This window comes from Octodon degus, unplaced genomic scaffold (genome assembly GCF_000260255.1).
Source record: "Octodon degus isolate 3935 unplaced genomic scaffold, OctDeg1.0 scaffold00007, whole genome shotgun sequence".
NCBI lineage: Eukaryota > Metazoa > Chordata > Mammalia > Rodentia > Octodontidae > Octodon > Octodon degus.
Genome location: NW_004524583.1, coordinates 12,304,147 through 12,319,438, shown reverse-complemented (window position 1 = coordinate 12,319,438; position 15,292 = coordinate 12,304,147). Strand labels below are relative to the sequence as shown.

At 44.7% G+C, this 15,292-nt stretch overlaps 1 protein-coding gene across 2 annotated transcripts in view; it reads left to right on the top strand.

The window, feature by feature from the left end:
- Positions 1 to 15,292, top strand: part of Susd6 (sushi domain containing 6) — a 98,041-nt gene that overhangs the window by 33,962 nt on the left and 48,787 nt on the right. The window contains exons 1-2 of one of the 2 annotated variants that reach the window (XM_023702528.1): positions 9,067 to 9,087; positions 9,355 to 9,555. In XM_023702528.1, the coding sequence (XP_023558296.1) occupies positions 9,435 to 9,555 (121 nt within the window). In that variant the 5' untranslated portion in view covers positions 9,067 to 9,087; positions 9,355 to 9,434. Of the gene's footprint in view, positions 1 to 9,066; positions 9,088 to 9,354; positions 9,556 to 15,292 lie in introns of those variants that run through there. The other variant, XM_004624754.2, reaches the window with a different exon arrangement.

Genomic DNA, 15,292 nt, shown 5'->3' with positions numbered 1-15,292 from the left:
TGTAATAAGTGCTATTGGTGCCATTTTAAAGATAAGGAAACTGAGTCCATAAGGGCTTGGGTAACTACCTTGGGATTATGCTGAAGCAGCTGTTATGTAGAGATAAGCATTTTGCATGCTAAAGGTCAGTTTTTCTGGTGAGATAAAATAATTTGCATTCGAGTCTCTTAACCTCAAACTCAAGTCACACACAACATTTTTATTTTGACCTAAGGAATTTCTTCTTTGTGGTCATTTTCTCATTTCTTGTTTTCTACCTTTTTTAATTTTAGTAAAATTGAAATAAAGAAAAGGGTGGTGTAAGGTTGGGGTTTTTGGTGAGTTTTTGAAGTTTATTTTTAAATAGGCAGCCATCCCAGACTGACTGGGAGTGTAGCAGAAGGCCTGAGAACCAGGAAGTGACACAGACCTGTTTATCCCATCCCACTTGGGGGCTTTTGGAAAGTGATCCACAGAGATGGTAAAAAGTAAACACGGCTGCAGCAGCCAGTTTCCTTGGATTTGCTATTTTTGACCTGGAGGAGGTGTTTCCTGTATAGCTCTTAAGTATTCTAAAATCCAAAATTTGCCTCCTAAACATATATTGAATGAAGATACATAGATAGACACTTCTTTTTATTTATTTATTTATTTATTTATTTGTGTGTGTGTGTGTGTGTGGCCAGCTCAGCCCACCAGGGGGCGGGGCTGGCTGGCATGTGGTGCTGGGTGATTGAACCGCGGTCCCTGCGCTTTGCTAAGCTTGTTCTAAGTAGGTGCTTTAGACCACTGAGCCATCGCACCAACCCCAATGCTTCTTGTTTAGCAGATTTCATGTTCTAAGTAGACAGAATGACCAGATGATCCCTCCACCACTACTCCTTTAGGCAAATTTATCTTTCTTTGTAAGTAACTCTGCCTGTAAAACATTTCCCTGGAACTCACTAATGTGTGCCTTTGTTTAGGGTCCAGTTCAAAGCTTTCTCTTTCCCTTCTCCCTTCCATCAGAAATATTTGTTCCCAATCTCAGTTGTGTTTAGCACTTTTTAAAGTCCTTCTGGGACCCAGTACCAGTTTTATTACACAGATAAACATGTAACTCCTTTCCAGTGAATCTGATCCACTTCATCTTTTTGATCACCCAAACCTGGAATGGAGGACAGCCGGTGCATATCTGCTGAATTGTCATATAACCATGGGAGATCCAGAGCCCTGAGAAGGCAGATTCATCAAATGGTTTCCCAGCCTTCATTTGCACAGAGGACATTAAGTCTGTTCGACTTAGCTGTGGAGGAGCCAATCAGAGCGTGTGATGTCACACATGATGCACCTCTGGGGCCTAGAAACCAATTACAGTGGCTTCTGCCAAGCATCTGTTTTGCTACCTGCTCAAGATTTGAGAATTTATACCCTTTTACTTCTTATTCTGTATCTGTTGCTGCTATGTCATTTTGTGTTTTATATCTTCTGGATTTATCTTTTTTTCCTTCTTAAGTACTTATCAAGCACTGTGGGGCAGGGAAACAGAGTTGATGGTTGCAGCAGGCATTGGTTACCTGTGATAAGGCCCTGGTTGTGACTGTGACAAGGAGTGTGTGTTCATGAGTCCCATCTATGACCCCAGCAGTATGCTGTGTGTTCAGTTTCATTGACTGGTGGGCTGAAGTGGTGAGAAGTTTGCTTAGAAGAGATGGAGCTGAGCTTGACCTTTTATTTGGGAAACAAATGTGCTGGAAGCCTTTTCAGTAGAGAAGCTGGGGGAGGAGAGACTTCTAGATCCCTTACCTCCTTTTGTCAATGAAATGGACCAGTGCCACCTCTGTGAGATGTAGTGCATGTTCATGTGTGGATATATTCCATAGTTTTCCCAGACACTAATGTTGGTTTACTATACTCACAAAAAGGTGTGTCACTTTTGGTGTGAGGAGGGTAGTACTACTAACTAAGTGTCTTTAATATTTCTGGCTGAGCCAGGTGTGGTGCTCACCCCAAGGCTGAGGCAAGAGAATCTCTCTGTGACTTCAAGGCCAATCCGGGCTACATAGTGGCACGGGTATTTTGTATTAAGTTTACACACGGGAACTGAAAATAACTTCTCAACTACTGCCTAGACAGACCAGAGACTGGCCCAGACTGGCAGACCTTTCCATGGCCCCAGCCTCTCTGAGTTTTTTAATGATGCTATTTCCTTTTACTGATGAAGAAACAGAGAGATGGGGAGGGAAATGTTTGTCATAGATCAGTCCATCAGCCCATGATAACCATGGGCTTGGGAAGTAGTTTCTTGCCTTCAGGTCCAAAATTGATGCAGGGGGAGTGCTTGCTCATAGGCTCTGTGACTCTCTGCTTGCTCCTGTCTTGAGTCTGTCCTGTTTTGTTCACTTCTTTTGCTCTCTTTGCATCTTTTTTCTTTCTCCCCAGGCTCCTGCAGCTCTACAGAGATCGTTGTATGTGGAGGCTGAGTTTTTGTTAGACATTTGTTATTTTTGGAAAGTACTTTAGGAACACTGTGTACAGATGGCCCATACGAATGTGCTGATGATTGATTAAGTTCCAAATGGCAAAGTGGACTCTCTGGGTTTGCTGCAGTGCAGAGGGAGATAGATGCTAGGGATGGCTGTTGGAAGATGAGGTGGAGAGGGCTGCTTCTGCAGAACCGTGGGGATAGACTCAACATTTCTCCCTTCCAGTTAGAACTTTGGTTGACTAACCTTTTCTAAGGAAGTACTTTAGGACCCATCCTATTCCTGAGAATATTCCAGATTCCTTAGGACTGAAAGGGCCTTTGGAGATCATCTAGATATACCTGAGGGTACCCGGAAAACTGGGTGACTTGCTTGAGGCCAACCCACTGTTTGGTTGGAGAGTTGGGTCCAAGTCGTCTCCTGTGTTCAGGTCCTTACTCTGCTGTCAGTTTCTAGAAGAGAGGTGTTGGGGATTGTGACAGGGAAGCTGTAGGGAAAGTGTGTCTGTTGGTGTACCTACAGTCTGAAGTTTGGGATGTAATGTTGGGGGAGGATGTGATAGCCACAGACTATGGTGAGGGATTCTATGGGAGCAAGACAGGGTGCAAGAAACAGCATAGCACTGGAGAAGACCTCTGCACCCCTGCCGTAGCCTGCTTAGGTGGTTTAAGAGGAAAGCTGAGGTGTAATATTTATGATTTGGAGGGAGTAAAATGTCAAAGGAGTTGTTAGAGTGTGTGCCTTTTGAACTAGGAGCTAGAGATTGAACAGAAATGAACGACATAATGTTCTGCCACAAGGCTGTCCATTCCAATAGAAGAAATTGCGACTTGAAGCTCTCAGGTGTTTGTGGCACAGTGGAAATAGAGGTTAATAAGATTGGAAGGTTCTATTTGTCCACAGGGGGAGAAGTAGAAGACATGTATAAAATTTAATTAATTTACTTTCTTAGCAGAGTGCTAGGAGGTCGATGTATAGCCTGATCATTTCAGGGTGAGGGGAGTAAGGGTGGGGAGAATTGACAGACTGGAGGGAGCAGCAGGAGAGGTCCTGGGTGGCTTTAACCTTGGCTCACGTTTCTCTGGGGAACTTGGGACTCCTCATTTTGCTCAGAAGTGTAAGGAGCTGTTTAAATTCCCTTCACACTTTGAAAATGGGTCATTGTTCTCTCCCCTCCCCCCCATCAAGTTGGGAAGACAGAGGAGCAATGAGTATGTGTTCTTGTTCCCAGCTTGTACCATCTGTGTTCTAGATTTGCACCATCTGTCCACTGGACTGTCTGAGGTGAGGAAAGGATTCAAGTTGGTTTTCTTTTCCCAAATCCCTCTCCTAACTAATGGAAAGTGAGCTGTTGTTTGTGCAACAATTTGCGCACCTTGCCCCTGGAAGCCAAGCTCACCTGAGTCAGTCCTCTCTTGGCTTCACAGAGGAGAACTCCACAGGACACAGCCCTCACCTCAGCCAACAAGACTGGCCTTCCCCACAGGAGTAGGCTCGAGGCATCCGGAAACTGCCTTCCCAGGCCAGGAGCCAGTTTTAAAGGTGAATCTTGGGCACCTTTAATCTCAGCAGGCTCCTGGGTTAACCTGAAAACCTCTACGGCAACAACAACCAAGTAAACCATGTGAACTTGTCTTACCTTGCAGATTCTCCATCTTGGCTTCTGGCTGAGACTACATTTAAGCCTAGGTTTTTCTAGTTTACTGAAAGAAAGTAGAATGAAACTTCTTCATCTTCTGTCCTGTTCGAGCCTTACCAGAACCTAGTGAAGGCAATAAAACAAGCAACAGGTCCACTTCACAAGTGAAGACATAGGCAGAGATGAAGTATGTGGCTTTCCCAGGGCTGGAGCTGTGGCTCCATGGCAGTGACCATCACATCAGCAAGATATGGTCTTCGACCTTCAGGTGTTCCAGGGTCGCAGGTGGGGCTGACAGTCTAGCTGTGGAGTCCCTTGCTGTTACCCACTGTTAGGCAGCAATTGTCATTCCCAAGAAAGAAAACCAAAAGGATGAATGCAGGTTCTCATTTCTCCTCACCTCCTATTTTGGAGGGTAAAGCCCTCCTTTCCTTTTAGGAAGGCATGGGTTACATTAAATAAAGTGTGCAAGCTGCGGAGAATTCTGTGGCTAAGATAGACTTTCGAGCTGTTTTCAGAAAGAAAATAGAAACCAGAGAACCTTTATGACTAGCCAGCTGGCTGGTGACAGAAGTGGGGCTCAGCCAACCCTGGCCTGTCCATTCACCTGTAATTAACACTGTTCCTGTGAGGGGTGATGAGTGCCAGCTTTGAAAATGAGGCTGAGATCCAGTTTTTTAAAAACCAGAGGATGTGATCACCAACATACCAAAAGAATTCTTAAATGGAAGGGATCTTTCTTCCTTTTTGAACAAAGTTTGAGCCTCATTATTTCTCTAGAGATAATAAGTTAGTCTTAATTTGTTCCGATATGTGTTTGCTTTGCCCTTGATGCACTAAAGCCATAATTAGAGGATTTTTTTTTTTTTTGAGGATTTTGTTTTTTTAAAAAATTTTATTTTGCAAGCAAATCATTTCTAAAATGATATAATGTGACCCTTCTTCCACAGTAGTTGGTGTCAACTCTTGTGGTTGATATGTTGGAGCCCTGGGAGTTGGCCTTCCTCTGTATTATTTCTGAGGCCAGCCTTGTGTGGAAATAATCTGTTGTCTATCCCTTATTTCTTTCTTTCTGTGCAAAGCTCCCCTTCATCACCCCATCCATTCTGTACTCAGCCAGGTCTTAGGCTTCAGTGGAGTTGGCTCAGGTGGCTGCTTAAGCAGTAAGAGAGGAGCCAGCTGTTTCTTTAAAAACAAAACAAAACAAATCAAGTCAGGAACTTGCATACGTGTATGTCCTCTACTCTGGAGTTTCACACTGACTCCTGATTCTTGGCAAACATTTGTGGCCTGCCTGTCAGGTACCAGGCCTGTGCTAGCTCTTAAGAGATTCCAGGTTGAGTAATTCACAGTCCTTGACTTCAAGGAACTCTCAGTCCTGTAAGATGAGACAGTTGAAAAAAAAATAGATGTGGTAACTTTTTTTTTTTTTAAATAACATGTTAAAGGTGCAGTCATAGGGAGGTAAGAAAGAAAATGCAAGAAATTTTAAGCAAAGTTGCCTCCTCATGATGACCCTTGTGCAGAGCCCTTGAAGAGACTGTTCCCCTAGGAGAAGGGGCAGCCCAGGTGTTTTTACTGAGTGTCTGTCAGTTTGTTAAGGGAAGAGATATGCTGCCTGTAGGGAAAGACTTACCACACTATCTTGTTCTATTTGTCTATATGAACAGCTAATGCGGGTACAAAGTACAATGTCCAAAGGGATAAAAAGGAAATACATGTTGTGGAAAATGTTTTTCTCCTCTGTTAACCGTTCAGTTCCCCTCCTTAAAGGCAGTGGTTAGTTTCGAGTTTCTTATCCATTCTAGATGGATTTTCAGGTTCACACACGAGTGTCTATATATGTGTATGTGTGTATATGCGTGTGTATGCCTGTCTGTGTGTGTGCCTGTGACATGTTCTTTAAAAATACAAGCATGCAGCTAGGTGTGGTGCCACACACCTGTAATCTCTATTACTCTTAAGATAGTGATGGCAAAAAAAAAAAAAAAAAAAAGATAGTGATGGCAAATCTTTTAGAGCATTAAATGATACAAACAGCCCATGGCAGCACTCATGCTCTAGGTTTGCCTGTGTTGTTGTAGGAGGGTGAGGCTGGAGACAGAGAGTTTGAGAGTTCAAGCCCAGCCTGGGCAGCTTTGTAACTTAGTGAGACCCCCATCTCAAAGTGAAAAATAAAAAGCGGATTGAGGATGTAGCTCCCTGTGAAGGCTTTGGATTCCACCCTTGGTCTCCGCCCCACAACCCCTCCACAAAACCCAAGCATTCAAATGGTTTTCTTAATGTACTAGCTTTAGCAGTAGTTCCATCTTTGCAGATTGAAATTCTTTTTGAAAGCACTGCCTAATAAATATTCTGTTGCATTGGATTTACTTTAACTTGCTTAACCAAACTCCCTTTGAATTTCTAGGTTGCTCTAATGTTTTGTCAATATAAACAGTGTAATGAATATCCTTCCCATACTTCATTGCTTTGCAGATGCATTTTTTTTTAGTCTGAGACAGGGTCTCACTGTACAGCTCTGGCTGGCCTTGAACTTACTTTGTAGCACAGGCTACAAAACTCACAGTGATTATCTGGCCTCAGCCTCCCAAGTGCTGGGATTATAGGAGTGTACCTCCGTGCCCAGCTGCATACATGATTTCTGAGGACAGATTCTAGAAGTAAAATTGATAGACCAGACAGCTTGTTCATTTTGGGGACAGAAATTATGAAGTTGCCTTCTCAAGAGGTATATATTTACCGAATAATATGAAATTTAAGATTATCATTTGGGTACTGCTTCCCTGCCCCCACCAATTCTCTATATCCCTACCAGAGTGATCTGCCTAATGAGTTTTGTAACTTCCCTACTCATCCTCATAGTACAACCTGGTTTTCAGGATAACTTTTTTGTTCGTTTGTTTGTTTTTTGCAGAACCGGGGTTTGAACTCAGGCCCTTGCTCTTGCTCTACTGAGCTATCTCCCTGGCCCCTGGGATAGCTGTTAAACTCCCTGGCTTAGCCTGTCCTGAGCCTCCTTCTGTATGATGTCTTCTTTTCCCCCTTACTTTCCTTTTTCCCTTCTTCCCCTCCATTTTTAGACCTAGATCCATTTTATACATTTTGTAGAACTAAATTTAGCATTACTTCTTCCAGTAGTCTTTCCAACTGACTGCCTGCCTCTGTGCACAGAAAACAGCACCACCTCATCCATTCATCAGGTAAATATGTGCTAGGCACGAGCTGTGGTGTGGCAAATGTAGATGGTGTTCTTCATGATCAGTGTTGTTTCCTTCAGGGTTACCTGGTGTGGCTGCATCTGAAACGGTAGAACAATAGGATCCACTGTCAATTGTTATTAGCGATGGGAGCACTGAGCACATCCTTTAATTTCTTTGAATGTCGGGTTTTTTTTTTTGCGGTACCGGGGATTGAACTCAGGATCTTGTGCTTGCCAGATAAGCGCTTATTGTACTGAGCTGTCGCCCCTGCCCCTTGAACTTCAGTTTTAGCGTCTGTGCATGAGCAGGTGGAGCTTGATGATCTTGGATACTGCTGCTTTTCATGTGTGGTGGCACACCTCTGCAGCACATCACTCTGCGAGGCTGAGGCAGTAAAGGAGCAACTCAGTGAGACCCTGTCTCAAAATAAAAAACTAACGAACTCACTGCAAAGCTTTATATCAAATCCCCAGTTCCACCAAAGCCCAGCAAAAAGCAGCAGAGGTTACTGAGGGCTTACAGAGGGCCAAGGACTTTACTAAGCCCATTGAACCTAAAGCCCATATTAACCTTCCAATGACAGTGTGATTACTGTCCTTATTCCATAGATGGGGAAACTAAGGCTGAGTGGTTCTGTGACAAGCTCACAGTAGGGGCAACATTTAAATCCAGGCATTCTGTCTACCATTCTCAGCTACGTAAACACGTGTACATTTATACACACAAAATTTTGTGTACTCTGTGAGTCACTGACAGACAACCCCAGGCCCCACCACCAACCTTTGAGTTTGAAAGGCTTAGATTGAGTCTCAGTTGGAGCTGGGTGTGGAACATGCTTTGTCCATAATAATTTGAGGGAAGAGGACGAGGACCAGTGGTCGGATCCTTGCTTGCTTCAGGCTAATGGTTGTTGAAGGCACTCATAGCTGCTTCTCTGGGCCAAGAGAACCCTCTTACTGTTTGCTGTTGCCCTCCCTGGAAGGGACAGGGGCCTGTGTTAGAAATACAGATGCAGATAAAAATCATGTCTGGTTAATGTCTGGCGGTCTCAGGGGCACCCTTTATTAGGCTTGTGGAAGGCAGGCTCTCTTATCTGCTCACACAAATCCTTATTAATAGAGAAGAGAGCATATGGAATTTTTAAAAAGGAAGTCATTTTATTTGGACTACCTGTCATAAACTAGAATATACAAACAACTGGCAGATGAAATCCAGTAGGGTAGCTAAAATATAAAAGATACACACTGTAATGTGTCCTCTACCCAGCTTCTTCCCTAAAGGCATATAGAAAATGATTCTTAAAGTCTTGATCTCTGATTGTTTTTATTTTTTAAAGGCATTAGTTTTTACTCTTTGGAAATCTCTTAGGCCTGTGGGTGGCAGGGCTCATGAGCAACTGTCACCTGTTCTCTGCCCCCATCAGTATCAGGGACAGCCAACAGAATGTGGTCTCTCTGGTCACAGGTGTGTCAGATGAGCCTCGATTCATCAGGCCATGTTTGAGATTCATTGCTTTGGAGTCAGATCCTTTGGGGCTGCTCAGCCTCTGGCAAATGAGCACGCTGGCTGGGCCGTGGCTCCTCCTGCTGCATTCCTTCTTGAGGCGGCATATTTCTGCCTTTGAGACACATGCTCACGTTCATATCCCCCCACGCCTGCCGTGGTTAGTTGTGTTCTGAGTCCAGGTGGTGAAGGCAGAGCCTGACTCGGGTGTGCAGTTCTGTGTCAGCAGCTGCCTGCCTTGGAGCCTCGGAGGCCGGGGTGGGGAAGAGCCCAGCGGTTGTGCCCACCTGAGGCCCAGGTGAGCTGGGGCTGGCTTCTGACTGGATCACAGGCATCTGGTCCTGGACAGGATGCTGATAGCAGCTAGCTGCTGGCCTTGGCCTTCCCCAGAAGGAGGTGAAAAACTACTGTACTTGGCTTCTCCTGGCAGCAAGGATTCTGTTGCTAGAATTCTTTCAACTTTGTATGGGGTTTGTGGCTTCTTTACCAAAGTGCTTGCTTTTAATTAACTTATGGCCCAAGTTTTCCCTTACTAAAGTCCTTGTTTTTTATGTATTTGTCATAGGTGAATCTATCCCTTGCTGGCTTTAGGATTCTTCTGGATTTAAAATTTTGTCTCTTTAATAAAACTTGGACGGATAAAAGATGTGCCATGGCAGGATAGCACCAAAGAGCAGCTCAGCGTTGGTTGTGGACTCTGTGGGACATGGAATGTTCCTTCCTCTGGTGATCCTTAGTACCTTGCTCGGAGACGGACTTGCTTCAGGTAAGTCTCAACCTGCCTTCTTCCTGTGGGAGGGAAGGGACTTTGAACATTGTTTTCTCCTGGGACCTGCCATAAGGGAGTCTTTCTGGCAGATGGCTGCTGGGAGAGAGGGAGTGTGGGCTGCGAGCTGGTCTGTGCTGTACTGAAGCAGTCTGTAGGATCTGACAGCCTCTCTCAGGGCAGAGGAAGTGTTGGAACGTGTGACCCATGATAGTAGCATCATCTCTTCTTCCAGCCAGCACCACCACCAGGTGGGACAGGAAGTAGAATCTGGCCAGGTGGCAGCTATGGGCTGGACTGCCTGTTCCTATGCTGGCTCTGTGACCTTGAGCTAGTTGCTGTGTTGCTGTGAGCCTTCGGTCTCAGCTGCACAGTGGGATAATAATAATAGTACCCAGCTTGGGGGTGGCTGTGAGGATTGCTGAGATAGCACAGGAAGTACTTGGTGGTTTACTCCTTTTGGTCTGTCTTGTGTCTTTTTGTTTTTTTTTCTGAGTGAGTACATACTTGAGGTACTGTGATATACCTGTTAACTGACTGACATGATCTTGAACAAGCTACTTAACCATTCTGTGGTATAGTTTCTTTTGCCTGTGAAATGAAGGCATTGACCTGAATGATCTATAAGGCCTCTTACTTCTGGCTTCTTTAGTCTAAAGGACTTTTTTCCCCTAGAGGTACTGGCATTGAATCCAGGGTCTCACTGAGTTATATCCTCAGCCCTTTATTATTTATTTTGAGACAGGTTCTCATTAAATTCCAAGTTACCTAGGCTGGAATCTTTTTGTCTCATCCTCTCAGGGGGTTGGGATTACCAGTGTGTGTCACCATACTGGGTGAGTGATTCTTAGGACTTCTAGCTGAAGGTGGAGTTGAAGAAGCCCTAACAGGACATGTAGCCATGAGCCATTTTGATCTTGGGGGGTTCTTGTTGCCTTCAGTAATGCTTTGGAGACCCCCCCCCCTTTCTCCTTCAGACCAGGCATCTTTTTTAGAAAGGACATATTTGGGTGTGTCCAGTAGGCCTCTGGGCAGTGTACCAGAGCCTTGCTCTGTCATTGAGCCTGGTAGTAATGGTTCCCCCAGCAGACTTCATTAGGAGGATATGTGTGGCCCTTTCCTTGGCCAGTGTGCATTCTCTAGGGAGGGAGCTCAGTGCTAGATTCCAAAAGGGGACTTTAGTGGGGCTAGTAGAGAAATGGTATGTTGTGACTGTAGAGTCCCCACAGCTCAGTCCTATCTTTTTTATTGACTTCTGTCTGCTTCTACCACCTACTTACTAGCACGTACAAGTAATAGTACAAGTTCATCTATATGTCTTTTTCTACTGAACTGTCAGGAGAAATACTTGATGTTTTATGTTGCTGTTCTCTCTTAGCCTTCCCCAATCATACACATACCTCTTTTCCTTTTTGCTGCCTGCCTTCTGCTTTTTTTTTTTTCTTTTTTTTTTTTTTTTTTCTTTGTGTATGTGTGTGTGTTTAGTACGGGGTCTACAGGATCTCACTACACAGATTAGACTTGCACTGGGATTACAGGTGTGCGCTACCATGTGCAGTCTTAATCGCCCTCTCAGCTTGCCCCGGGAACAGGGCCAGCATGGCATGCCAGGGATCAAGCCCCAATTCCCACATCTACCAAAGCAGGGCTTTAGTCCACCATCTGCTTTTGTGTGGCCTATGTGCTAAACATTTTATAATTTTAGAGGAATAGTATTTCATTACATGTAGAAATTAAAGGAAATTCAAAGATAAAGTTTGAGGGGTCGGGGAGATGGCTCAGTGGAATAAGCGCTTCCCTGGCAAGCGCAAGGACCTGAGTTCAATCCCCAGTTCCACCAAAAAAACAAAAACAAAAGATAAAGTTTGATTAGAACATGGCAATATTCATTCTACTGTCTGGCTATTTTTGTGCTACGGTGCAGTGGCAAAGTTGAGTGGGTATGGCAAAGACTGGCCTGTAAACCCTAAAATATTTTAAGGTTTAAAATATTTTTTTTTCGGGCCGGGGAGATGGCTCAGTAGAATAAGTGCTTCCCTGGCAAGCACAAGGGCTTGAGTTCAATCCCTGGTTCCACCAAAAAAAAAAAAGAAAAAGAAAATAAAAAAATAGACTTTTTATCTTCACCTCCCTCATTGGTGCTCAATAGGTATGTGCATGCATGGACCAACCATCGGACCAAGAAGGAAGGAAGAGCTTTTCAGCCAGAGCAGGCTTCAGAGGCTGTACCCTTGCCCTGGATCTGGCAGCTAATAGTAGGGCCAGGACCAGAACCTGGTCTAGGCCTGGAGAGTTGGCTCAGTGGTATAAGTATCTGCCTGGCAAGCACAATGTCTTGAATTCAATCTCCGGTGCCGCAAAATAGAACAACAAAAATATTGCTGGGGAGATAGCCTAGGTCCTTAGTTCAATCCCCGGTACCAGAGAGAGAGAAAAAAAAGAACCTGGTTTACTTCTGGCACCTTGCTTTGAACTGCCTCTTGCAGGCTGCTCTGGGGAAGCTGCCCTGGCATGTTAGGCAGCAGCGTTAGTGGTGGAATATCGGAAGTCTTTATCCTTGTTAGCTTCATTAAGCTATTCCACCCTGCTTTTTGTTGGCTCCATGCTTCTCTCCTTCCATTTCCCCACCCCACTTTCCATCTCCCACATCTTCCTAACTTTCCACCCAAAGTCTGAAATCAATTATGAGATTCCAGACTGGTGGGATAAAGGGATTATTATTCTCCAATATGGAAAAATGTGTCTGTTTGTAGTGTGGGCTCAGACTAGGATGGGAAAGTTGGCTCTGTTGTTCTTTCCCCTCCATTGCAAAGAATCCTCCTTCCCCTGCTATCCCAACTCCTGTCTTTTCTATTCCCCATAAAACATGTGTACTGGCAAGGAGCAGAGTGTAGGCAGGAAGAGGGGTTTCACCATTACTTAGATCCAGTGCACCAAATTACTGCTACTGTTTTCCCCCTTTCTGGAGTGGTTCTGGGGAGGGAGCTGCCCAGTCTTTGGCCTGAAACCCACAGCACACCTGTGTGGCTGTGCCCGCCATGAGCAGCATGCCAATCTAGCTTGCCAGGAAACCTGGACTCCCAGATGCTCCGAAGCCTCTGAGTGAAGGTACTCTGTTCAGGACTAGCCCCTTCTTCCCCTTCCTGCATTTTTTTCCAGTTTCAGAAGTTGCTCTTTAGCATCCATTCCAGAGACTTTTGTTTTTTGTTTTGTTTTATTTTTTTGAGACAGGGTCTCAGTGTGTAGTCCATGCTGGCCTTGAACTCACTTTGTAGCCCAGGCTGGTTTGAACTCACTGTGATCTTCCTGCTTCAGCCTCCCGAGTGCTGGAATTGCTGGTGTGTGGCCCCATGCCTTACCACAGACATTTTTAGCAGGGTATTTGTAAAACACCCTTGTTAGCCAGTGGGCCCTGGTAGAGCCTAGACATGCTTGTGTGTCATGTGCATTTGTTATTGTGGGCATACCTCTGGGCCATAGGTACACAGCCTTCCTCAAAGGAAGCCCTTGATAGTTCTGGGGTAGAATGAGGTGTTTGGGATAGTTTCCATATGGGTTTCTCTTATCTATAGCTTAGTATTTGGAGTTATAGCAGAGAAGGCATTAGGAAGGCACTAACCAAAGGTCCAGTTTTCCTATGGTCTTTCCTTTAAATGGGGAGAATTATTAAAAAGATTTCTTTTTTAGGAGTGGCAAAGGAAGCATATCTTATTCTTTATACCCTATCACACCATGCAGTGGGAAGAACAGAAGTAAATGTCTGCACATGCTACCCAATTTGCCTTTCTTGGATAGAGATTAGGATCCCACTTGTGTAGCAGCCTCTGTTAGGTCTCAGCTCTTTCCCTCAGCCTTGTTCTTAAACCTGCTGTATGACCTTAGGCATATCACTTGACTCTTCATGCCTTGTATAAAATAGAGCAATTACCCTTAAGAATGTTAGGTTGTTGGTGGTGTGTAGACTAATAAAAATGATTGGAGGGCCCTTGGCATATAAGACGTGATGGCTGTGTGATGTAATTCATGAAAAACAACAGCAGAGTCGATGTGTGCCCTGTGCCCAGCTGTTGAGTTATGCCACACAGGAGACCTCATGAGAATGGCATTCTTCACTGTAATAGAGCAAAACTGGGTTTAGGAGCATTTAGAGCCAGCCTTCCTGTGGTGTAGTGGGAATGAATAGGGGTGCACTGGCTGCTGACCCCACCAGTACCGGTGAGGAAGGGTTAGTTACGTTAGTTACGTTAGGAGTTAGGAGTTACGTTAGGAGTCCCTTTGCCTCCCAGAATGCTCATGTTTGCACAGTGTGATTTCAACCCAGCTGGCTTGCTGACTCAGATAGAAAGCATTTGCTTTGCATTTTCCCTCTTTCCCGAACATGTTTACTGAACAAAGTCAGTATTTTCTTTGTTGGAAATTTCTTTCCCTTTTAATGTTGCTGTGACACGTTAGGCCATGTTAGACATCACTGCCTCCTAAAGCAATTGTACAGTAGCCAGGAAAGCAGCCATCTACATTTCTACACAACAGAGCCAGAAAGCCAGACCCATACCTTTCATTTGAGAATGGAAAATGCAGGTTTCCTGGGTGATGATGTAGCTTTGGCCCTTAGCATTGCCATGGCAGAGAGATGTTGGCAGGCAGTCCTGGCTCATCTCGCGATATCTGAAGGGATCTAGCATCAGAGGATACACAGCAAGCTGAGGGGAGAAGACAGGAAACTGACACATGGGAAGCACTGTTTTTGTGTCACTTGCTATCCTGTTGCCCTAATAAAGCTGTCATAACACCTGGGCTAGGTGGTTGTGAAACCATTTTTTAGAGAAACTGAATCAAAGAGTGTTAGTTAACTGGAGATGCAATTGCAAGTGCTGATGGCATTTACATCCAGTGTATCTGACTGTGCAGCCCATGATCTTTGTTGAAACCACGTCACCTAAGCTGAGGACAGGGGGTACTATAGACTTATTTCTTGTGCTTTAGGAATGAGGTGTTCAGACCAGCTTTCAGAGGCTGTCTGAAGTAAAAAGGCCTTGTCCGTGTTCTCTCTCCACACATAGAAAGGATACAGGTGTTATCTCTGGGTTACCATGTTTCACCCTCTGGTATGTTTGCTGCTATCCACTGTGGTACTTGGCTATCTGGTTCCAGTTTGGGCACAAGATTTGCCAAGGCAGTTCTATTCTTAGAAAGGAACAATAGGGAACATAGCAAAGTGTTTGCTAACTGAGGATGTCGTTCCCAAAACATTCATAGGGCATCTTCCTGTCAGCTGCAAACATGCTAGGAAAGTGATGTAATCTTTCTATGCAGTGATTACCTGTGACTGTAAAAAGACTTGGGGATTGTGGTAGGAGGTTGGACAGGTCATTTTAGGTCTTGTTGAACCCTGGCATCATGAAAGGACATTAAGAAATTACCTTCTACAGGCTAATTGTTGTGCCTTGTTTAGAACATTATAAACACATATTGCACTGTAACCTTTAAACAAAAGGAACTTAAAATTTACCAAGCTGCATAGCTCAACAGACTAAAGTGCCTGTTTAGACAGGTACAGGGGACAGGGGTTCGATCCCCAGTATGCAGGCCCCACCCCCAGGGCACGCATTGACTGAGACTGAGCATGGTGGTGCACATCTGTAATCCCAGCGATTGGGAGGCTGAAAACAGGAGGATCACTATGAGTCTATTCTGTGTCATGAGACCCTGTATACTCTGTGTACAGCACAGTACCAAA